At 34.6% G+C, this 25155-nt stretch overlaps 1 protein-coding gene across 2 annotated transcripts in view; it reads left to right on the forward strand.

Moving 5' to 3' along the window:
* LOC131065560 (uncharacterized) overlaps nucleotides 1–25155 on the forward strand; it is a 151264-nt gene that overhangs the window by 14193 nt on the left and 111916 nt on the right. For both annotated transcript variants that reach the window (XM_058000108.2, XM_058000109.2), the window contains exons 4-9: nucleotides 3846–3902; nucleotides 12468–12532; nucleotides 12659–12828; nucleotides 16106–16167; nucleotides 16252–16335; nucleotides 20938–21097. In XM_058000108.2, coding sequence (XP_057856091.2) covers nucleotides 3846–3902; nucleotides 12468–12532; nucleotides 12659–12828; nucleotides 16106–16167; nucleotides 16252–16335; nucleotides 20938–21097 — 598 coding nt within the window. The remainder of the gene's footprint in view (nucleotides 1–3845; nucleotides 3903–12467; nucleotides 12533–12658; nucleotides 12829–16105; nucleotides 16168–16251; nucleotides 16336–20937; nucleotides 21098–25155) is intronic.

Here is a 25155-nt window from a genome sequence, read left to right on the forward strand (position 1 = left end):
AAGTTGCTTTTTGCTTTTTTGGATGTTTCAGATGATTTCAGGTTCAGAAGATGTGTCAAGTCAGTGAAATAGTTTTCGAATTTAGAAGACGTGTTCGTAAAAAAGCTAGTTGAAAATTATGAACAAATGGTTAAGTCTGGAATCAAAATGAAGAAATTCCTTGTTCACATCATGAAAATTTCGTATCAAGAGGCAAAATCCACCCTAGCGAGCATCAAAATTCCTTATCCAAGTTGAAGTCCGCCCATGCCATGATGAAATCTTCCTTGTGAGCATGGGAAGTGCACCCAAGGCATGAAGAATCTTTATTGACACCTAGCAACTCTACCCTACCTCATGACAAAGTTCCTCAACCTCATGTCAAGTCTGTTGTAGGGTGGATGTGAAAGGAAGAAAAATCAGAAAAAGGAATGATTAAGTGTTGGTAAAAATCAGAAAATGGGGCAAGTGTTGAGGTGATGAGATAATTGCACATTGGAAGGCTTCCCAAGCCCATTGCGAAGTCTGCCTTACCATGAATTCCTAGTCAAATGTGAAGTTCGCCTATGGAAGATGAAGGGGAAATATGATTAAGTTTTAAATCAACCTTACAAGTGAAGAAGATTCCTGTCCTAGTGCAAAGTCCGCCCTCAAAGTGGATATTAAAATGAGTGATTTTCTGGAAAAAATGATCAGAAATTTTGATTAAGTATGGCAGACATGATAAAGTTCCCTATCAACTTGCAATGTCCGTCCTCAAGGTGGAAAACTTTCCTGGCCAGCATCAAAGTCCGCCTAGACACATAGAAGTGTTCCTCAAGCCATGGTAAAGTCTGCCCTTAGCATGATAGGATCTTCCCTAGTCACTTGCAAAGTCCGCCCTAAAAGGAAAAAAGAAAGTTTAGGCAAGATGAAAAAAATGGTGAATAAAAGGCATGGAATATAACACAAAAGCTTGCAAGCGAATTCACCTAACTCATAGAAGAGAAAGATTGGGACTTGGCAAAGTGAGAATTAAAGCAAGAAAAGCAAAAGACTCTAGATGAAGAAAAACAATTCGCCCAACATGAATATGAAGTTTGGAAAAGAGTTTAAAATTTTTGGATTAATTCACAAAAGCCAAGGTACATGTGGGAATTCACTTAACTCATGGCAAAGTTTTGGCAAGATAAAAGTGATTAAAACAAAAAATAGCTAGGCATGAGAATTCACCTAACGCATGAGAAGGTAAAATTTGAACTTGGCAAAGTGATGGAAAAGGAAAAAAAACAATTAAAGCAAGGAAGAATCACATGTAGGAAAGTCATTTGAAAGGAAAGAAAATGTGAATAATGTAAAAAGAATTGAAAATAAGAGAAAAGGCTTCTAGAAGGAAACAAAATAGGAAAGTTTGATTCAAGGCTGGAACTATGACCATAGAGACCTTGCCATTTAAAACTCTTTAAAACAAAAAACAATGCAAGGCAGGGTTCAAACTTCCTATAAGACATCAGCCTTGGCAATTCACTATTCACAACTTTTCCTCTCATCCTTATGAAATTCAAACTTTTCAAGTCATCTTTCCAAGGTTTTTTAGGCAAATTCGAAGTGTAATTGCTGGGTTACAGCAAGTTCTAAGGAAGGATTCAAGCATTCAAAGGCAAATCAGAGGCTTTTCTCTGAGATTTTTCTTCAATTCTTTCAGGTCTGAAGGACTTCAAAATTCCTTCCCTTATTCCAAATTCTTGATTCTCAGACCTGTGCACAAATTTTTTTTCTTCTTCACAAATTCTTTGAATTTTGTCAAGAAACCATGTTGCTTTTTCAAGCATTTTCAATAAATCAGACTCAGTTTCATAATTTCAAAAGTTTTTCAAGTCTGATTTCAATTTTCAGAGTTTCCCTAAGTTGGTTTTTCATTCCTAGGTCCATAACAGACATTAATTCCATAATCTCTAGGTTTTTTCTAACTCTGAGTTTTTCGTTTTTCAGATTTTGCTCAATCTGATTTTGGACCTGATTTCAAGAATACAATCAGAAAATCAGAGCTACCTTTCAAAATGTCATGTAGACATCATACCTATTTCCCTAACTTAGGAGTTTCTCATATTTTCAGGAAGTAGATGTCAGCACAAGGAGGGATTTCTAGAAAGGTGCTGATGAAACGAGGACTTGTTGGAAAGATGGTTCCACAATGCATAGAAGGACATCATTCACGCTTCATGGTGGAATTCAAAGATGAATGGAATAGAGAAGAAGGACTTACACTTAATCAAGATATTCAAAAAGATCAAGTCATACAAGGATGAAAGGCTTTACATCCACCTTGGATTTCTTTTGGAAATCCAAATCAAACCAAAAGATTCCACATCAAGCAACTGGAACAACTGGATCATCCATAAGATATTGCCTAAGGTATCAACATTTCTTCATGATGTGGAATCAAATCTGCAAGACAAGCTGAGGTGGAATCCTAGTCATCAATCAACCAATCCAAGGGTTTCAAGTCAGACATGTCTAGGTGCAATGAACTGGACTCAACAAGCGGCTCCTATTTTCTCATTGGTTCTCCGAAGTGTTGTAATTTTCCCATTGACCGAAAAGATTTTTTTTTGCAATTAACTCTAATTAGGGTTTTATCTATCAATCTTGGCCATTGATCTTGGATCAATCTGGGCCATTGCTTTGTAATGGGGTGCCTATATAAACCCTCCTCTCATTTGTAAGGAGGAGATTTTTGAGAAACTGTTGTAGTGATACTTTTTAAGTGTTAAGACATAATTCATTGTTCAATTGTTGGTGTATTTTGTCTACTTTTGCAAGTCATGCTTGTTTTCGTGGCTCTCAATAGAATAGATTTCATTTTCAAGTTGATAGATTGAATGAAGGATTTGATAGAATTGCTCAATGTGGGATAATGTGTTTATAGTTTTGGTAATTGGATGATTTTCAGTTATCGTACAAAGTTAGTAAAAGAAAACTTAACTTCTATTGCTTTATTCATTGTTCAAAACGCTGGTGAATACGAGTGATATGAAAATCTTTTGAATTCCTTAGAAGATTGCACCGTTTTTGTGTAGTTGTTGAATTTGGCAAAGCAAGGATTGGTTTTAATTCCACATTTGCAATTCTGTCTTTTGAGTTCATAGGATTAGACTGGAATTAGAATTATCTTCCTAAACCCTTATCCTTTTGCCTTTTATTCCAAGCCTAGTTAGAAGTAAGATTGAAGTTGAATTTATTGAAAATCATTCCTAAGAAGAAAATTACAAGTGTCGGCAATTAGTAAGATCCTTTGATGGATTCACTTCTCGAACAATTGTATAAGTTCCCCTTGAGATTACCAGCATATCACAACGAACCAATTGAGACTATCCGCATGAATCGGTGATCACACAGTCCGTTTGTTTAGCAGATAGAAGATTTTGATCAAGAGAGAATAGGATATCTTTGGGTATTATATTCTGAGTTGCGCGTGCATAAAAAACACACCAACAATAATAGCTGCCATGAAATTTCAGAAAAGTAAAGTGTTGTAAATGCACAAGATAGACCTGTGGAAAAATGCTTTATTCCTTAACTTTGTCTGGTGTGTATATATTACACTTGGTTGTATGCCTATGTGAATAACCTTATGTTTTTTACCTGCCCTTGTCCAGGAGTGTGGTTTTTTGATGCTTTTACTCATTCAAATGAATTTCATAAATGCATCTAGATTTCATTCTTGTTCTAACAGAAGATATTAGGTTCCCTAAGACAGACATCTGTGAATGTTACGTGCACACATTGATGGTTCTTCTAGCTTATTTGTTGTGTATGTAGACAGATTTAATGTGAAATATACCATTGGAACTTTCTTATGTTATTTGTTCTGTTTTTTCAAGCAGGGGTCTTTTGTAATCAAAATCAAAGGTCCAGATGGATGGTCATGGAAACCAGATCAGGCAATGTTTACTTTTACTTTTCCACTTTTTCCTTTTGACCTATATAAATGTGTTTGATTTAGTCAATTTCAAATGTTATGAAATCTGTGCTTCTTTTTAACTTCTACATTTTTCGGCAGATATATCTCTTATGAGTTGATTCTTTTCATTTTCTCATTATCTGTCACGTGGATTTGCATTTCAAACATTTGAACAATAATACAGACAAATATTGAATGAAATGATTAATGATAAATTATTTAAATTTATGATTGAATCATTCAAGTATAGATAAATATGTGTTTGAACTTTCTTTACTAGTCATAACTGAGCAATTGACACTACATAAATTCATAGATTGTTTCCTGATGAACGTAACTATCTATTTATTTTATTTCCTGACCTCTAAGGGATGGTTGTGATTAGCTCAACTTAAAACCTGAAGTAGCTTTCGGAATCCTAGAAAATATGGAAAAGAAGTGGTACAGAAATTTGAAAATAAACAGGGAATATGAGACACTAGAGAAATGCCTGATATATCTGTTGTATAAGTGAAATATGAAATTACTGAAAACTAGAGTCCCAAATTTTTGAAAACTGAAAGAAACTTCTGGATTGAAAACTAAAAAGTGTAGTTGTAAGATTACTGGAAATAGAAAATTAGCACGTGATCTTTGAGTGCCTGAAAAAATATGCTTTGTGGATTGCAAATTGTTAATGTTTGTAGCTTCAGTCGAATGATCATTTAGAATACATATAATATATGTTGATTAATAATAATATTATATTATGTTATATTATTATATTATTAGTAATCATATATAATTTAATATTCAATATTAATCTATTTTATTATTCTAAATTAATAATTGATTGATGAAACATTATAATATTGATTAAATTATTATAGTTAAAGGAGAGACATGTCCGTTCAAGGACATGCCTCTCCAAAGGAATATATATAGTGTAATCTTATTCAATTTGAGAACACATAGAATTCCAAGAATGCAAGTATCAGATTGAATCAGATATATACATTAAAATACATCCAATAAAACCTGGGAAAATCAACATGGTATCAGAGCTCAGGCCTGTGAAGTTTAATTTGGAGGTTGGAGAGGGTTGGAGAATTCAGTTTTTTCTAGAATTTTCAGTCTGAAATATGCCATTGTACGGCCCTTGGTTGGCCTCAAAATGAGGACTATAATATATGGGTGGAAAGATCTGTGTTTCTAGTTTTCAAATATGTTTATCTCATCAAATTTGATTCAGTTTTGTGCAAGATATGACGACTTTGGTGCAAGTCACTTGAAACCCTACCTAGGGTTAGCAGTTTTGGGAAAAATGTCATAACTTTTGTTTTAACCGTTGGATCTGGCTATAACTTGGAGGAAATGTTTGTAATTAGATTTTCTAACATCTCACCGAAGAGATTGGATAAATTTGGTAAATTGCAAAAGTTATTTATGACTGTGTGGGGCAGATCATAATGAGAGTGTTGATCAAAATTATGAAAATGTTCTACATCATTCAAAGGGAATTATGATGAGAGATGATTCATGCGTGATATTTCTTATATGGGCTCTCCTTATGAAAGGAAATGTTTTAAACTTAAGATAAGTATTCCATGTTTTATTAAGGCACATGAATTATTGAGTTTGTAATTTATGCTATAATATTGGCTAGTAAAATCTTGTATGCTTCTATCATTTGTATTTCTGTTCAAGATAATTTAGTTTATGAGCTATTTGTAATCTCTCTCTGACATACCTTCAGGACGAAAGCACAATAAAATTGAATTAAAGGGAGAAATAAATTGATGCTTATAAACGAATTGATGATTGAGACCAGATGCAGAGAGAGTCTGACATTTCAAAAGAGGACAAGAGTTTGATACAAGAACTTGAGCTTCAGAGGGAGTAGATGGTTCAGTCAACTTGTGACAATTTCGATCATAGTGATTGAGAGGGATTTTCACTATTGAAGGTGAAACACGTATGAGGTAAAACTTGATTCAATTGATTATTATACTAATGAAATCATTTAATGCGTTATGGGCCTTGTGTAAATCATAAGGAAGTGACGACTTCCAAATGATTTCCACTTGTATTTTTGAGGTTATTGGAAGGTGACGATGTTACAATAACTTGAGCTTGTGGATAGAATCACCAACAGAGGCAATCCACATGAGATCTCGTGGATAGAATCGCCAACTGAGGCAATCCACGTAAGAGCTTGTGGATAGAATCGCCGACTGAGGCAATCCACGTGCGAGCTCATGTATAGAATCGCCGATTGAGGCAATCCACTAGTCCCAAATTTTTGAAAACTAAAAGAAACTTCTGGATTGAAAACTAAAAAGTGTAGTTGTAAGATTATTGGAAATAGAAAATTAGCACGTGATCTTTGAGTGCCTGAAAAAATATGCTTCGTGGATTGCAAATTGTTAATGTTTGTAACTTCAGTCGAATGATTATTTAGAATACATATAATATATGTTGATTAATAATAATATATTACTATGTTATATTATTATTAATCATATAAAATTTAATATTTAATATTAATCTATTATATTATTCTAAATTAATAATTGATTGATGAAACATTATAATATTGATTAAATTATTATAGTTAAAGGAGAGACATGTCCGTTCAAGGACATGCCTCTCCAAAGGAATATATATAGTATAATGTTATTCAATTTGAGAACACATAGAATTCCAAGAATGCAAGTATTAGATTGAATCAGATATATACATTATAATACATCCAATAAAACCTGGGAAAATCAACACAAATTACCAAAATCTTATCATATTCTGTTTTGGAATTGTTTACTTGCTCTTTGGAAGCTGAACTATGTTCACATAAGCTGGAAATTAATACAAAACATAAGCATACACAACTATACACATGGTTTGCAAGCTCAAAATTATCGAGTTGGCAAATAATTGACAAAAACTCTAGAAAAACTCGACAACCTAGAAAGTACTAAAAATTGAAATTTCTTGAAAAAACATATATTCTTTGCAAAATTCAATTATAAAATGTATCAAATAAGAAATAGACATCTCAAATGAGAAAATGCATGGTTTTATGGAAAAAAAACATGCGACAAACATGTTTTAACCAGTGTTTTACGTGCATTTTGTTAGTTTTAACACTTTCAGATTAATATAAGCTCAGAAAACCAGAATTTAGTTTCTAACTAAATTGATTAGATGAAAGATTTATAGTTTTCCAGATTTAGGCATAACAAAGAAATGAATAAAATAAGAACAAGACACGGTTACCCTGGGAAAACCTCCTAGGAGGAAAAACCCAACCAGAAAAGATCCTCAGATCTGATTATGAATTATGTTCATATGAGGGTTACAACACTTATCTCAAGTACTTGAAGGTGTGTGTACTTAGGACTGATAATGTCTTCCACAAACCTGCACTTTCACAAGCATCAAGTAGTCACATTTGCACCTTTAACCCTTCCAACAGCAATCAGGTCCAAACCCTAGGTTGGTAATGTATGAAGTCTGCTCTTTGATGGACAGCAACCTTATCCCTTAGTTCGCTCTCTTCATTAATGAATTTCGCACCACAACTGGCATGTGTAGTTCGCTGATATGACAGGGATAAATCCCTTTAATTGCAGATGTAGTCTTCCTCTTGAATTTGCATTGGTAGGCACATATATTTCGCATGGATGGAAAAACTGAATGAGTGAATGATAGAGTGAAGTTGGAGTTTATTTATATGGGGAATAATAATCTTAATCATGTCGGCTTGCATTATGATTTAATGACTTTAATTTATTTATTTAACCGAAATCAGTAGGATAGGGTTGGCCCAATACATGGTGGCGTGTTGGCTTGAGTGTAGCGTGGGATCTTCATTTGGTGCCGTGAGGTATAGGGCCCAGCCCTACACGTTGGGGAAGGGGCTGGCCCCCTTGGGCAGATTCCAATGTTGCCCATGGCAATTGGAATCCGCCATCCCTAATTATAATCAACACATTTCAGCTCCCCCCCCCCCCCCAAACACACACACAACCTAGAAAGTAGGATAGGGTTGGCCCAATACATGGTGGCGTGTTGGCCCAATATGATTTAATGACTTTGATTTATTTATTTAACCGAAATCAGTAGGATAGGGTTGGCCCAATACATGGTGGCGTGTTGGCTTGAGTGTAGCGTGGGATCTTCATTTGATGCCGTGAGGTATAGGGCCCAGCCCTACACGTTGGGGAAGGGGCTGGCCCCCTTGGGCAGATTCCAATGTTGCCCATGGCAATTGGAATCCACCATCCCTAATTATAATCAACACATTTCAGCTCCCCCCCCCCCCCCCCCCCCCCCCCAACACACACACAACCTAGAAAGTACTAAAAATTGAAATTTCTTGAAAAAACATATATTCTTTGCAAAATTCAATTATAAAATGTATCAAATAAGAAATGGACATCTCAAATGAGAAAATGCATGGTTTTATAGAGAAAAAACATGTGACAAATATGTTTTAACCAGCGTTTTACGTGCATTCCACACACACACACACACAGCTTGCTGCTCTATTTATATTTCCAAATTGATGTCTTCAATGATTGATTGAAACACACATACACACACACACTGCTTGCTGCTCTATGTATATTTCCAAATTGATGTTTTCGATGATTGATTGATTGAATGAACTCCTTTGATTTGATGTATTGGTGAGTGATGATCAAGTGCTTATTGATGGGATGATTGATGCGTGACAATATAATGAATGTGGATTATATATTGGCGAAGGATGATTGAATGAATGCTGGTTTGAGAAAGTGATGTTTGATTGCTGAATTCTTTGTTTTCTTGATCCCAAGATGAAGTGATGTTTGATGTGGATTTGATGATTGTTTGCTTGATCTTGCTGATTGGTTGTTTGCTTGATTTCTTGATTTCTTGATGATTGATGGATGAGGGGTTTGTTTTGATGGATTCACGAGTGATAAATTGATAATTGAATAGTGATTCTTGAATGCTTGGAATGATTTCTCCTTTATTGGTGAAGGGGTCACCACCTTTCATTAGAAATGAGTCACCAACCTCCATTGCTGCCTTTTGATAGTAATAACTTATTTGAAATTGATCTCCCTTGCATGTTCTCTTCAAATGAAACTTTCTTCCCTTTATATCTTCTGCTGTGAGGGAGACGTCACACCTCTTCATTACGTCTGCTTTGCAAGAGTCTCAACCTTTCACACTTAACCCGCTTTGGAAAGAGTGCAATCTTTCATAATTTCTGTGCATCGAAATAGTCACTTCCTTATGTTCTTCCCATTCCTTTCTATTTATCCTTCCTTGATTCATATGGTCCATGCTTTTTTTCCTTGACTGTTGTTAGATGAATGATCCTTGGATTTCCTTTTTAAATGAAATTGTCTCCCTTTTATATCTCATGTTTGACGGAGTCACAAATCTTCATTTCATGCCCTTTGACCTTTCAATAAACTTAATTATATTATATTATATTTTTTATTTTATATTTGAAGTTTTTATTTTTATTAGTAAATCCCATTTTAAAAAGGGGACATTAGATTTCAACTCTCTGTCTGTCTCACATTTCTTCAAGACTTTTAAGAAGCCACCACATACTTCCCACATCGTCTAGTTGTGACATGGTCCTTCCATGTGTTGGATTCCTCCTAGACTAGAAATGATGTGTACAAAATCATGTCCTTTTATATTCTCCAATTGCTGTTTGCACCATGGCAAGTTTGCTACTTTCCATAGGGATGTTTGCTGTGGCAATGACATATTCACCAGTTCAGCTTACCACTATCACCCTTTTGCTAGATGGCGAATTTTTCTGTCATAAAACAACGGGTACTTTCACATTTCCATGTTTTAAAAAAAGGTAATGTTCGCTCTTCAAAATAAGACTAAGACCATACCCAGTGCCAATAGTTTCCCATGGCCTTGGGAATTTCACATTAATGGAACAAGAGATGGGGCTTGGGGAAAATACAGACATCAAAATAAAGAGATATGGATGTGGGGAAAGGGAAACCTGGCATGATAAATGTAAATCTCCTACAAGGTGGACAAAATCAATAATTCTATTATTAAGGTTAAATTATTGATATTATTATATTAGAGACTAGCACAGCTACATTTAATGAACTGCACAGGCATTTAATTAACAATGCGAAACCATCAAAAAGGGAGTGGGGTTATTAAAACATCACTTAACAGTCATAATAAGCCACTGCGGTCTCAGCATATAATATGGACAGCATCAATTCCAGAATATGGCATAGCCATTGATCATGTTAGTGCTAATAAAATTTATAAAATGAAATTATAATTAAAGTTTACCAATCAAGTGGGCATTTGAAGGGTGTTGACTGTTGCAGGAAGACTTTATTTTATAGAGACCAAACAAGGAGGAGACATCATTGAAAAACATTTTTATTATTTAATTTATACTCCTTGTGGAGCATGAAACTATGCTTCAATTAATCTAAGGACAAAAACACTATATTTGAAAGTGGAGGATGAAAACCTACTATTCTTTTGAGTAAAAACCACTATTCTTCTCTTTGATTATTCTTATAGACCACTAACCCATAACTGGGAGATAAAATACTACCTAAATTATTATTTTTTGATCAATAAAACTCAGCCTAAGGGGGCTGCACCCTTGTAAATATTACTTTTATTGTTGAGGTTTCTATAGAAATTTTATGTTTGTAGCTTTTTTAGTTTTATTAGCTAGTCATGTGTGAGAAAGTTAAACGTAATTTTTATTAGTTGGAAAAACAAAAGTAACAACAAATTACTCATCCAACATGCATAATTTCATTTTGAAAGGGTTTATAAGGGAAGGTGACTCTATCAGCTATCTCATAATTTCAAGTGAAAAGTTTGCTAGAGGAAATCTATTATAGAAGACGACCCATATGCTGTAGCATAGGTTATTTTTGAGAAATAATTTCTCTCTGCATAGTTTATTTTTGAGAAATAAATTTTCTGTCACAGTTTATTTTTGAGAAATAAATTTTCTGTGGAAAGGTTTAAGGCTGTCATTTGGCCTGTGTTCCGTGGATACTGTTTTGGTTTTAGCCTGATCTGGCCTTACGACTTTCTCAAGAATGTTTTCCACTTGCAGACACTATATTTTTAGCAAAATATTAATATTATGAATTATCTCATTTCAATTTTTTCTGGTATTCTTTTATCTTTTTTACTGTTTGGTTTACTTGGGAACTTCTAGTCTGGTTGAAGTCAAAGAGGCCACATCTGGTGGACCTCTTCCTAAGGCATTGTTGCCGTCCTTCTTTAACACAAGCAGCCCAAATCTGCAAGTTCAGCAGCCCGGCAGAGGCAAGGTCTGTGAGCTCAATGGCCCATTGGGATTTTGAAACCGGTGGCATCAACAACAATGCAAGCTTTTAACCAATGCATCACACTTTCATCAGCGGCATTATTGGATCTATTATTTTTCAGCTATATATTTTGTTCTTTTTACCAGTTTTTGAATAAAAAGTGAAAAATTAGTTTAGTCTTACAGCATTTCTAAATATCAGTCTTGTTGTCAGATCTTCAGTATTTTAAAGTTTTTTTATTAATCAGATCTAGGTTTTGTAGTTATTATTCAGATTCAAAATTCTTTTAACCGATACATCACATCCTTATTGGTGGCAGTATTGGATTTATTATTTTTCAGCTATATATTTTGTTTTTTTCCCAATTTTTTGAATAAAAGATGAAAAATTAATTCAGGTTTTCAGAATTTCTAACAGTCTTGTATTTCAGATCTTCAGTATTTTTGACTTCTTATTATGTAGGTCTATATTTTGCAGTTATTATTCAGATTTCAAAATTCTTTTAATCAATACATCACACCCTTGTCAGTGGTATTATTGGATCTATTATCTTTCAGCTATATATTTTATTTTTTTCCCAAATTTTTAATAAAAAATGAATTATTTCAGGTTTTCAGCATTTCTAAATATCAGTCTTGTAGTTCAGATCTTTAGTGTTTTTTTGGTTTTAAATTATTGAGATCCAGGTTTTGCAGTTATTATTCAGATTTCAAAATTGTTTTACCATTCCATTTGTTTTCTATTTTAAGTTTTAAAAGTCTGGCTTAAATTAGGACATTAGTATAACTCTCTCTCTCTGACACACACGCGCACGCGCACAGTTGCACACACCCACACCCACACCCACACCCACACCCACACACTATCTTCATATATGTACATTTTGGCTTGTTTAAGCTTTAGAGTTTTAAGCCCATAGTTTTGATTTGTGCAAGGAGTTTTGCACATTTAGTAAAGCCCATGCCTTGAATATGCTTAATTATCCTAAAAAATGCCTTATTTTAGAACTTTATCTAGCCATAGATTTTGGATGTCAAACATTGGAATTTTGGGTTTGTTAGATTTTAACATGGTGTGTAGTTTATAGAATAATTTGACTGCTTATATATAGTTTGCAATTTGTGCATCTAACATCAAATCATCATTTTTCGGAAATTATCAAAATTCATTCAAGGCAAAATGTTGGATTATAGATTTTGAAATCTGGAGTTTAATTGCAGGTTCCTGTATCAGTGGATAATAATGGTTGCAATGGCAATGAAGACATAAATTTTCACTTCACTGGGTTCGGCTCTCTATGAACTATCTTTATGTTACATGTGCCTAATTTTATGCTGTGTTGTAATTTTTCCCACCATTAATCCTATGATCTGAATTAGAGTCGAGTTCTCAATTTAGTTGGCCTTTGTAGGTTCACTGTATCTGGAAGAGTTGTAGGGGCTGTTGGAGGAGAAAGCTGCCCAAAAATAAATGAAGGTCCTGGCAATGTGAAGGTCGAACTCATCTCCACCACGAGTAAACTAAGTAACAGTGTGTTTACATCGCATGGGGGAAGTTATAACTTCAAAAACATTATTCCAGGTGTGTACATTATTGTTATGTTGATTTGCAGATGTCCAGAATCTCTTTCTGCTTGCAACAAAACTTGATTTGGAGAAGTCAAATGTAGTCTGAAGAAAACAAAACCTTGCTTCATGATTCTTGATATTTTTACAATAAATCTATTTTTTCTGAAATAAATAAACAAATGACAATCATTTGTGAATTGATTTTTTTTTGTAATTCAAATTTTTGATAATAAAAATTATTTAAGTTTTATATTAGAATCATCTGTTTAAGTCATTTATGATTTGTTTCATGTCTTTGTGAAAACAAGTCTTCTAAGATGAATAAAATGCCATTGTTCCTTGTAATTCTTCTGACAAATGTTAAATGCATCATTATTGGCCCAGGGGCAGTATTCAATTTGGCTTAAACAATGAAAGCACTTACTTTTGTTATCCTTGGTTAAGATATCTAGTTTTCTTGAAATCTATGCTTCTACTTATCCAGTTGCGATAATGTGTAATTCCATTTGTTGAAACTTTTCTGCAAACATGTTGAAGTAATTTATACCGTTACATAATTGTTAAAAGTTAAACATGTGAGAAACTTAGGCAGTTTTCAAATTCTATCTTGGCCGAATACTCTCCTGCTATTGATGAATATTGGGGCTTTTGTTTGTATATAATGTGTAGTTCTTTTGTATTATGACAGCTATTATTCTGTTTTCCTTGAATTTTACATAACTACATTTTGGGTAACACCAATCTATTGAAGACTTAATTTGTTTGTATTCGCTCTAGAAGTACATGATGCATATCTTTTTGGGAGGCAAACACTCATGTCAATGAAAGGCTGCTGCTTGTTGGGAGGTCAGCGAAATTGGAAAACCCAAATTTTGTCAAACTTAGGTGGTTAAAGGGAATTACTCATGTCTCTGGAAAACATTCAATTGAGGATTGCTATGGGCATCAATTCCTCTCCCAACATGAGATTTCAGTAATTGCACTCACATTTTCTTGATCTCTTAAACAGAAGCAGAAAACTAAGGTTTCTTCTTTTCTCCATAACACTCACACATGACATCATAATACATTTTATAACACTCAAAGCAAAATACAAAGAGCTACATGATTGACATCGAATCTCCATATTTCAGATTAGGGAAATTTGTCTCTACAAAGATTTTAATTACAACATCATAAGCTCAAATGCATTCATAATAGGGTGTAAGGCTTACACCATTTTGCAGAAATTTGGAGAAAATGCTTTAAGGTTGAAGTGAACTTTTGAAATTGACACAAATGGTGTTGTTATTGTGAGTAAGCTTTTGATTTATGAGTCACCTCCCTAGATTTTCAACCTCCCTTTAATATAGATGCTCATCTTGTTATCTGCATTCACACTTAGGCACACTTTTACTACCAATCCAGCTAAGTGGATAACCCAGTCACTATTTGAGAAGCTCTTACCACATCTACAATAGAAATAGAGGAATTATCCCCTAGTCTCAAAGGAAGGAAATTTTTCCCTAGCACAAATGCCCTAAACAAAAGCATGATATGAAGATGAGAACCCATTCAAAGCTAAGTTCACTAGCTTTGCATCTTTCACCTTTTCCTTGACTTCTGGAAGTTGGTCATGAAGTTGATTGACTTTTATTAGGCAACTAGTAATAGTATCCATACTAGAAATCTCTATGGATCTAAGTCTGTTTCTCAATATCATTTTCCTGTTAATGTTTTCACTCTTGAAAAGACTAACTAGGGCGTCAAACTTCTCTTTGGCTATTTTATTCTCTGACAAGTGAGGAACTAAATGATCCGTCACTGCATCTAGGATCATTTGCTTGGCTTTAATATGTTTCTTTTTGTGAATTGCCAAATTCCACAGATGTGTAGGTGGAGTCACTTGATCCTTGACAATTTCCCAAAAATCATTTTCCTCCAGTAACAAAGTCACCCAGACTTTTCAGTGGAAGAAATTTAATACACCATCCAACTTATCTTCCTAATGGAGACTAGGTGATGCCATTAAATAAACTCTCAGATGTGGAAATAATAAATAATTTTCTCAAAACATTTTAAAATTACCTTTTTGAAATTGGGCACAGGTAAACCGAAGCCCAATTTTTCAAAAAACTTGCGGCTCACTTTTTAGAATCCCTAGGTGATTGTGCACTAGCAGCTGTTTGCTGTCCTAGCAAACCTTAGGCATTGGAGCACACCAAAAAGTCCATAAACCTTGGCTGCCACTTTGATAGAAACCTAGCTGCGTTTTTGCCAATTCACTGTTGACGTGCATAGAAGAATTTCTTGCAAATTTAAACTAAAAAAAGTATTTCCTTTATGCAAAGCCACTTGATTTCCCTCAGAAAGAAAGTTCATGATTTTATACTGAAATAAACCTGCAATTTTATACCTTTTATACCTTATCTTTGATTTAGAGAATTAGCTCTCCCGCCCCCATAAATGAGGGGTTCCTACACAACTTTTTTGAACCAAATGTCATTTTTAATTGGAATTACATGTGACTAAATTTCATAAAAATGAATGTAAAGTTGGATGAATTTTAAGTAAAAGTAAAGGTGGGACACTTCTTCCAACCTAACGTTATGCACAATCCAAACAATCAACCTAGGGCTAGGAGACTAATTACATATAAATAATTGTATCATTATTTGGCAAGCCTATTTTATCACTTATTGAAGAAAGTCCTTTTTTAGTACATACACTGACTAAGCTTTAATCAGTCTGTAAGTGGCGCTGCTACTTGGGTTTAGTTTCTTGATAGCATATTTCACCTTGTATTATTTATTATCTAGACGCATAGGCCTGAGAAAGAGCATACTCATTTATTCATGAGTTCAGTTTTTGTAGCTTCATCATTGAATAAGGAAATTTCTTTATATGGTAGAGATGCAAATTATATTTGTTAACATGAAATATTTTCATGTATGTGTCAATAATTTGCAGGTTCTACCTTAGATTATGATACTAAGTCACATGCATTTTGTCACTGTTAACTTTTTTATTAATTTTGTTTAGAGGCCTATGACAAAAACTGATAATTTTTTGTTACTAGTTAAGAAGGATAAATTGAATAATGAAGTGAAATCGATAGCTTGAAGTAACAAAAGCTATTTATCATGATGCCTTGATTTTGTTGAATAGGATTTTCCTTTGTTGACATGCAGTCCCCTGAGGAGTTTTCCACACCTGAGACATCTGTATAAATTTTGGGGCAACTGCATGATCTATAATTTGTCTACGATTGTGTTCATTGCTTGATACTTGTTAATATTCTTCAACTACAGGGACATACAAGCTAGTTGCTTCCCATCCAATTTTAACAGTTGAACAGAGAGGCTCTCATGAGGTTTGTTGTGTACAAACATTATCCACATACATGGGAGTTCTTACCGAGGACGTTTTGGTGACCTGATCTTTGTTTGGCTTGCAGATAGATGTAGATTTTTCCAATCTGGTAGTAGATGACATTTTCTTTGTACCTGGCTATGATATTGATGGACTGGTTGTTTCACAGGTATGCTTTTCAGCTATTATAAGGAATTATGTAACTTCAGTTCTGAACATGTATATGTTGTTTGTTGCTTGCTCAAAAATAATTTCATAGCTGTAATTGATTGACATAAAAAAATTCTTCTATAAAATTTTTAATCTGTGTTCAGGTACTGTAACTCTTTAGTTTTCACCCTTGCATTTGGATATGGATCTGGGCTTTAGATACCCTTGTGACATGCAAGACCTTAATAGGATGCTTAGGCTTCCCAATTCTTTTATCTTATTCCATCATACTGTGCCTGGGGACCAATATAATATTACTTTCCCTATATATTCCAAAAGAAGACCTAAAGTTTTGATCAAATTAAATATCTTGAAGGCCTTTGGTAGGTGTAACTGGACCTTGTGCTTTCAAACTCTGAAAACCCTGGCACAAAATTACAAACCCGATTTTGTCTGTGCTGCTGGTTGGCAGGGGCACCCTCCAAAACTTAGGTTCCATGTCATCATATGAGGTGACTCCAAGGTTCCAAATGTTAGGTCTTGACGTGTGGTTGATGTGATATTTCTGTAATCATAATGGGGATTTACATTTTGCATGAACTCTGGCTTGAATGTTGTTGGAACATGAAGACTTACTTAACTTGGAAACAAAAGGGCAAAAGAGGTAGGGTTTAGGGAGTCAAATCTAGTTCCTAGAATGTAAGAGACTATGAATGATTTAGTGAAACTCTACTAGACTTTTCTTTGCCATGCAAAGAACAACTCCACAAAGCTAGTGCGATCTTCTAAGGTAATTTTATGATGTTCAGATCACCACCAACAACAGACACCATCAATGTGATGCGTATCAATGGGTGAGTAGCAATCAAAGTTGAGCTTGAATAAGGAGTTTAGCTGACCATGCAAAGTATAGCAATCAGTGAAATACAAGTAGTATGAACATGCAAATCTGACAATTAATCATCCATAATAACTTCCATCCATCTAATCAACATGAAAACAAATTAGAAGTAGAGACCATGCAAATGTTGAGTCAACACATGAAGTTCACCATATCTTCAATGAAAATAATATGCTTCTTACAACAAAGTCCTTTGCAACAATCTCCTTTTCTCCTACTCTACTCTAGCTATCTGCTATCAATTGTTGTTTGCTACTGAACTATTAATTTGCTATTCACTACTCACTATTAATATTTACAAATGAGGAAGTGGAGCCTTATATAGTACTCTCAATACAATTGAATGGCAAGGATCAAATTCAAATCAATGGCCAAGATTGAAAGGTAGAAACCCTAATTAGGTTTGTTACACCCATTACATAACATTTAATGTTTGACCAATGATAAAATTACAATAAATGGGACACATGTCCTTCCTTGAATGTTGACCAATGAGTGATGAGGTTAGGTACATTGAACTTTGTGTCCACATGTGGTAGTTATTTGCCTCGTTAGATGAGTCAATTGCATTGAATATGGACACCTTAACTTGGAATGATGTAATTGGGTTGAAGATGATTAGGCACCACCTCAGCTTATTCCTTGTAACTCATCACAAGTGTTTGTGATTTGGGCATTATCTCTTGATACTCAACATTTCCAATCCTCTGATGTGATGATGGTGGGAGATATTTCCAATATTTCCTTGCAACTCTTTTGGAACTATCTCCTTGAACATTCTCTTTCTCTTGTGTGGAAACTCCATTATGATGTCTTGAACTTGTCCTTGCATTTCTCTCCATCTTGAACCTCCTCCTTGGATTGCCTCCTTATCCTAATAAGTTTTCTTGGATTTCTGAAGGAAATTCAAGATAGTCATATGTTCCTTCGTTGATGTTGATCTGTACTCTTTCTTCATTGAGGTGTTCTTGGACACGGTGAAGACATCTCTCTTGCCTTGAAGGTGCTAATATCCTTCTCTTGCATTGTCTTTGTGTTTGATACCTCGAGCCCTTCTTGCATCAAACCTTGATGCTACTTGCAGCTAGCTCCTTCATGTGATTATCTGCAACAACAAACAAGATAGCATAAAACATGATTGATATATACTGATTTTACGTATTTTTCAAACTCCCTAATCTGAGATGCATTGCATTCCTAAAGATTTTACATGTCTGATTTCACTAATTTCAGGTTTGATTGTGACTTTTCAGTTTGAGATTTCACCCTTTGTAGGTCTGATTTGTGGATTTTAACCTGAAGTGCCTTCCTACTAGGAAGGCCATGCTTTTGGAGGGCGATTGCAAGTCTTTCCAAGCTGGCCGGACTCTTTGATGGTAACTGGAAGTTGAGTCATGATGGCTGGACTTTTGGGGAGGGGGGGACTGGAAGTCTTTCCAAGCTGGTTGTGGATTTCAAGGCCAAGTGGAAATCCATGGATTTGGGGGTGAGGTGGATGTATGCTAAGGTAGGCCGGACTTGTGGGGATCAAGTGGCAGTTGCTCATGATTGATCTTGCCACCTAGACAAAAACAAATTCAACCCTAGCAACTTAGCATTTTTCCTTGCAACCTGACAACATGGACAATATTGACATCTTTGATAATAATCTTGCAGTTTTGACATCCTTAGCAACTTAACGCAAATTCATCATATCCTAACTGACTAGACTAGTTTCCTCTCACTGAAAGGCTAAAGATCAAGACAACTTAACAAAACGACTACCCTAAGCTAAAAGTGAAAAAGTGGCCTTGAGAATATTCCAAAGGAATCTCTACATGTTACACGTTCATGTGTAACTCACATAATAAATAAAATAATACAATTATAAATATCATTATGCATGGTGTGCAATACCTTATTTCCCAACAATTACAACTGGGGGCTCCTATCATTTGTATCAGTGAAATGTGATATGTTTTTTCACTAATGTGATATTAGTCTTTCACTAATGTGATATTAGTCTTTCACTGGAAAAGCTCCACATTTAACTGCCTCTCCCCACCTGTAGTTATATCTATACTTTCTTTTGATTTGGCTTTCTTAATGTTTTCAGTTTGTTCTGTCCTTGTACTGTTTGCTTTATTTTACTAGTATTGTTCTCTTTGAATTACTACAAGATTTATAATGCTGTTTGTAAAATGCAGTAATACTTTCAATCCCTTTTTCTTGATGCAGTGTACTGATCTTTGTAAACTCTGTATTTTCTATCAATATCTTTAAATTTTTAAATTTTTTCGAAGACTACCATATGGCTGTTCTTCTTTACAATTTTTTTCCTATGTTCGAATTCATATGTAAAATGATAAAAGGAGAGTTTGGGGGGAATATATCTTGATTAAATAGATACGTTTTGATCAGTTTTATTAAAATTCCAACTACCATTGGGAAGTTTTTCTGAAGAAATTTTAACAATATTTACCAAATCTTGCAAGACTAAAGTGAAATATGTGGTTTTCCTTGAACATTAATCTAATGTATATATAGTATATACCATGTGACAAGGTTCGTGTTTGTGTCCATTCATCAACTAATACAGTTTGGAAAAAAATGTAATTAAATTTAAATAACATAAATGCCAATTTTTATTTTTATTTAAATATGTTGTATACTAAATTAGTACTAGTTAATAAAATGATAAATATTAGCAAATGTTTTTAATCTAAAAAATAATTGTTAAAACTAATATCTACATTTTCTGTAATCTCAAACTAAATTTGCTTCCCCTAAGATGACAACCTCTCTGAATAGATGTTAAATGTGCAAAACTTTGTTAGATTATCTTCCTGGCAGATATAAGGTGTGTAATGCCTCTGTCTGAAATGTACATCAAAACCAGGTAATCTTCCTGGATGGAATAGTTCAGCTCTCATGTACTCAATTGAGATTTGCTGCAGACCAAGTAAACAAATGCTGCCCACTTTATCACACGTATATCAGCTCAAACCACCTATCTTCTTTCAGGTGGATATCAGTCTATCTCTTTAGTGTCTGTCTCCTCCCCTGGTCATGAAGAAGCATACAAAAAATGATCTTATCTCTATGGAAAAGCTGAAAATGAGTTTAATCTTTTTTTGGTTAAGCATTATTGTTTGGCTAATATTGAATTTTTTGATTGGAAATAAGTGAACTATGTGACAGTATATATATTTCAATTATCTATTTCTGAATTCAAAAGATTTGTCAAATATATTATGTTGGTCGAAAGCATTTTTTAACTTAATGTTATTTTGAGATTCAGTGAAATTGGTAGGCTATACTGTGGCTAGCTGGGTAACTCGTTCTTTGGTAGGTTACAATCTGCTGATGCACAAATGAGATATTTCCTAACTTGGTTTCTAGGAGCCAATTAATTATCTATATGGTAGTTATATTCAACACAATAACGTGCATTTAAATAGCATTGACAAAAGCGATAGGATATGCAGAATGAGATTGGTTATATGTTCTGAGGTGATGGGTGAGGTAGGAAAAATAATCTTGTAAGAACATGCCCTTTGGAAGATGGTAATTAAAATCCCACACACAGACACAGATATTTTGATTTGAATCCTGAAACTGTTTCTGCTAACGAAAAATCTCACATTTCACCAGGGTTTGTTTTGAATCCTGAAACTGTTTGGTGCTCTAGATTGGTACGGGGGTTACTTTGCTTAATTTTTGTTTTTTAATTTATTGCAGGGTAATCCAGTTTTAGGCGTTCATGTATATCTTTATTCTGATGATGTTGTCGAGGTTCACTGCCCCCAGGGTGCTGGAACAGCTCCATGGGAAAAACAAGCACTCTGTCATGCCATATCTGATGCAAATGGGAGATTTGCTTTTAAATCTATTCCTTGTGGTAGGTTTCCTTTTTTGGTTATTCATATGTGTGGAATAATTTCGTCTATGCAGTCATCATTAGAAAAATCAACAATGTTATTTCAAAGGTAAGGGGAGACCAATTTCACTTGGTGAAGGTTGAAGTGTCTACCAGGAGGAAGAGAATAGCTGTGACATGTTGTTACTTTAGAGTTGTGTATTTTTGCTAAAGAAGCAAGTCATCGAAGCAATGAATGAAAAGACAGGAGAACCTATGCGTTTTCTTTGTGTTATGCATTAAATAGTTTAGTCTAGTTGATGCATCTTATTCAATCACTTTCTTATATTCGGGCTTGCATTCTAGTATAAGAGACTTGTGTTAGGGAACTCTGAACAAAATGTTTGTTTTGTTTATTCTGTATTAAATATTTGGCAATCTGGACCGTAACGTGTCTATTGTGAAAATAAATTAACTGTTTTAAATTGTAATGAAGTGTCGATTTTTAGTGAGTTGAAGTATTCCAAGATTTAAGAATTTCTCCAATTTATATTTCTTTTGCTTCATTCATTTGAGTTGAAATATAGACTATAGATTGTTTGCTTACAATTTTCATTGCACAGATGTCTAATGGAACGCCTTGTATTTTCGTACTCTTTTAAAAATTAAACTTTTTGTCTCTATTTCTGGTAAACAAACTTATGTCTATGAAAGTCCTGTTAGAGTGCAAAGGAAAAGCTAGTGTCTCTTACACCTGATTTGAACAAGCAAGAATTAAGCAACATAGCACTATCTAAAAATGTCAAATGTTAAAATAATGGATAACACTGATGCCAAAGTCTTCTGGTGGATGTACTCTTAGCATCCAGAGTGTGCTCCTGAGAATCCTCGGAATCAGCAAGTCTATACAAACCATGATCCTCAAGTCCCATTGCGATTGTAGTATGAGTCTCTCTATCAACAATGCTGTAGATGGACGAACTGAAAATAACATCTAATTGAGGAGAATGCCTCATGATCTGGCTGATGGAGAGAAGATTATGTTCCATGCCTAGAACATAGTAGACATCAAGAAAAATTAAATTTCTACCTCTTGAGTGAATCTGGACAGTTCCCTTACCAATAATTGTGTACGCTTCTCCTCGTTGGAAGATTATTGAATCCGAGAATGGTTCAAATTTTGTGAACCAATCCCAACGATGAGTAAAATGCTGCGAAGCTCCTGAATCGATATACCAGGTAGAAGAGTGTACTGGATTTGCTGTTCTCTTGGCCATAAAAGCATAGAAGGCAGATTCTTTCTTCTCAGAGTGTTCTGCGACATTTGCCTTTTGTTGAGATGCTCCCTGCTTCTTTTGTGCACTGACCGTTCTTCTTTTTCTTGTTGTCCTCAGAAGAACCAAAGGGTTTTGGCTTAGAAGATGGAGCCTTCCCTTTGTTCTTAGCAAAAGATTTGGCATAGAATGCTTGCTCGGTGAAGGTGGAATTGTTATTGCTCCCAAATTGTTGTTGCCACCGATCTTGCTGTAAAAGCTTGTTACAAAGATCAAAAAACTTCAAATCGACGTCAGTGGAAGTGATATTGGGCGTTTCCATGAAATGCTCTTAAGATTTTGGCAAACTCTTCAAAGTGATGACGACCATGTCCTCTTTCTCAATTGTGCGACCAATCGCCTCTAGTTGATCATGAATGTCCTTGATCTTTGTCAAGTGATCCTGCAGAGGTGTCCTCTCTTCCATCATAATCGAAAAGAGCATGTTCTTTAGAAAGAATGCTCCGCTCTTGTCAGAGGTTTCATGGAGACTCTTCAAATGATCCCATATCTCCTTCGTAGTTTTTCCGGATGGTACTTGAGGTAGTTGCTCATCGGTGATAGAGATTTTAATCAGCATGACTGCTTCTCGGTTGTGCTCATCCCATTTTCCTGATCCTTGCTGGCTGTAGTAGGACGAGACACGTTTCCTAAAACAACTTGATCGAGGCAACGATATTCAAAGATCGTAAGCATGCGTTGCTTCTAAATGTTGTAATTCTTCCCATTGAACTTCTGGCTGCTTTCAAGCATAATTTTTGTCAGAGATGCCATCACGTACCTCGAGGTCAAACTGGTGAAGGCACAAATTCCAAGGCACGAAAACTAGCAAATGAAATCAAAGGGTTTTTTAAAAATTCTGCAAGTCAAATCCTAAGGCATAAATTGAAACACTAGCACGGTTTTCGAGGCAAATTTTTTTCGGAAGACTCTGAAAAATATGACGACGACTGAATTGAGATCTCAAAACCCCCCCCAAGAATTTGCAATCAAAATAATTTTTCGACTGCAAACAAAGGGTCAAAATCCTAGTTGAAGTTGTAGAAACCCGTGAAGAAACAAATTGCAGAGCCATGGCCGCCAAACATAAACTGGGGGTATTTGAAAATTGAAACCCTAGGCAGCAGAATTAAGACTGAGCCGCACAATAAACCGCTAAAAAAATCGTGACGCCCAAAAAAAACACAAAAAAATCTCGATTTCTAGAAAAATTGTGTCGGCAGAGTGCAAAAATCGTGATTTTTAAAACATGAAATTCGCTGGAAGAAGTCTCCAAACCCTAGGTTGCAGAAAATCACGAAACCGCAACTGGAAATAACCCAGAAAGGAAAAAATGCCATTTCGCGATTTTACATTTGCGTAGAAAAAAGAAGCCACCGGAAAAACGAAAAACCATTGTCCAAACACAGAAGATCTGATGGGAAATACAAAATCGCGTTTTCTGTTGTTTGAAAAAACCTAGGTTGCAAAAATTCCCACGTGATTTTTTAAATCGTGAATTACAGAAAAAACACCAAAAAAACGTGTGGGTTGACAGAAAGCAGATGCAGGTAGGGCAAAAAAGCCCTCGAACAAACCCACAAAAACAGACAGTGCTGAGGAAGAACAGAAACCCTTGATGGGTTTGAGGTAAATTTCGAAAAATTAATGCCCACAGAATTTTTGAAATTTTTTCCTAACCTAGGCTCTGATACCATGGTCAAGAAAGAACTGGTAAAAATATCTTAGTTACATGAGAAAAAAAAAGGATTACAATATAAATGGATTACAAATAACTGTAGATATTAATGAAACCAACTACCTCTAACAACCTGGTACTGTAGACATCTAATATGCCAAGTAACTAATTACATATTGACCATTAACAGTAAAGAAATATTATTCTAACAAAAAGGAGCCATTACTTGGAGTATGTCAGATTTCACATAGTTAAATATGAAAAATAATAATCTCACATGGAAAAGGGGTAAGTAAACAAGTTTGAAAACTTATTACAAACCAAGTTGAAACTAAGAAAAACTAGGATTAGGAAGAAGACCAAAAAAACAAATTGAATATAGAAATTTCATGTCACATATTAAAATATTTTTTAAAGGAGATAAAAAGGTATAGAATGCTAAGTTATGCATGCAACCATAGGACAAACACACCTGATGTTTAACAGAAAAGTGCAAACATAGATCTCACCTAGTTTAAATGTGCTGAAACTTGAACCATGACCTAGAGAAAACAGCAAATGGAAATCCTCATACATGGGAAGCTTGGACAAGCCCTCAACAATCTGTAAAAATCTAGTATGGGAGCCATTGCTAAAGAAGACACATAAAATGTTAATTTTGTCTCAAAAATTGTTTTTTTTGAAATTGACAGCAAGTCAAATGCTAATGTCATGAGTTTTAATGCATTTTGTTGTGAGTCAGAGTGACTTTTGACAGAAAAATTATGACAATTTTTTTGCATTACTTGGCCCCAAGTAATGCTTCAAGTATATCACTCAACAAACTAGCTCATAATTACTCGTGAGTCTTGCGAGTTCTTGTGGAGTTTGTTAATATGGTTGACAATACACTAACTCATTGAGTGGTGGTGAATCAATGCTAGTTGAGAGTTGTATCCTGCCTTTCATTGGTGAAGATGATGGATTAGACTCACACATTTTGAGTCTTCCAAAATAACTTTGGCATGCTTGATTGTAATACAGATATAATATTTTTAAGTTCGAAAATTATATGCCCAAACAGTAATGTAGGAGCTTGAGATAGATCATCTCAAAAGTAAAACAAAGTT

Source organism: Cryptomeria japonica, chromosome 4, assembly GCF_030272615.1.
Source record: "Cryptomeria japonica chromosome 4, Sugi_1.0, whole genome shotgun sequence".
In the NCBI taxonomy this organism is placed as follows: domain Eukaryota; kingdom Viridiplantae; phylum Streptophyta; class Pinopsida; order Cupressales; family Cupressaceae; genus Cryptomeria; species Cryptomeria japonica.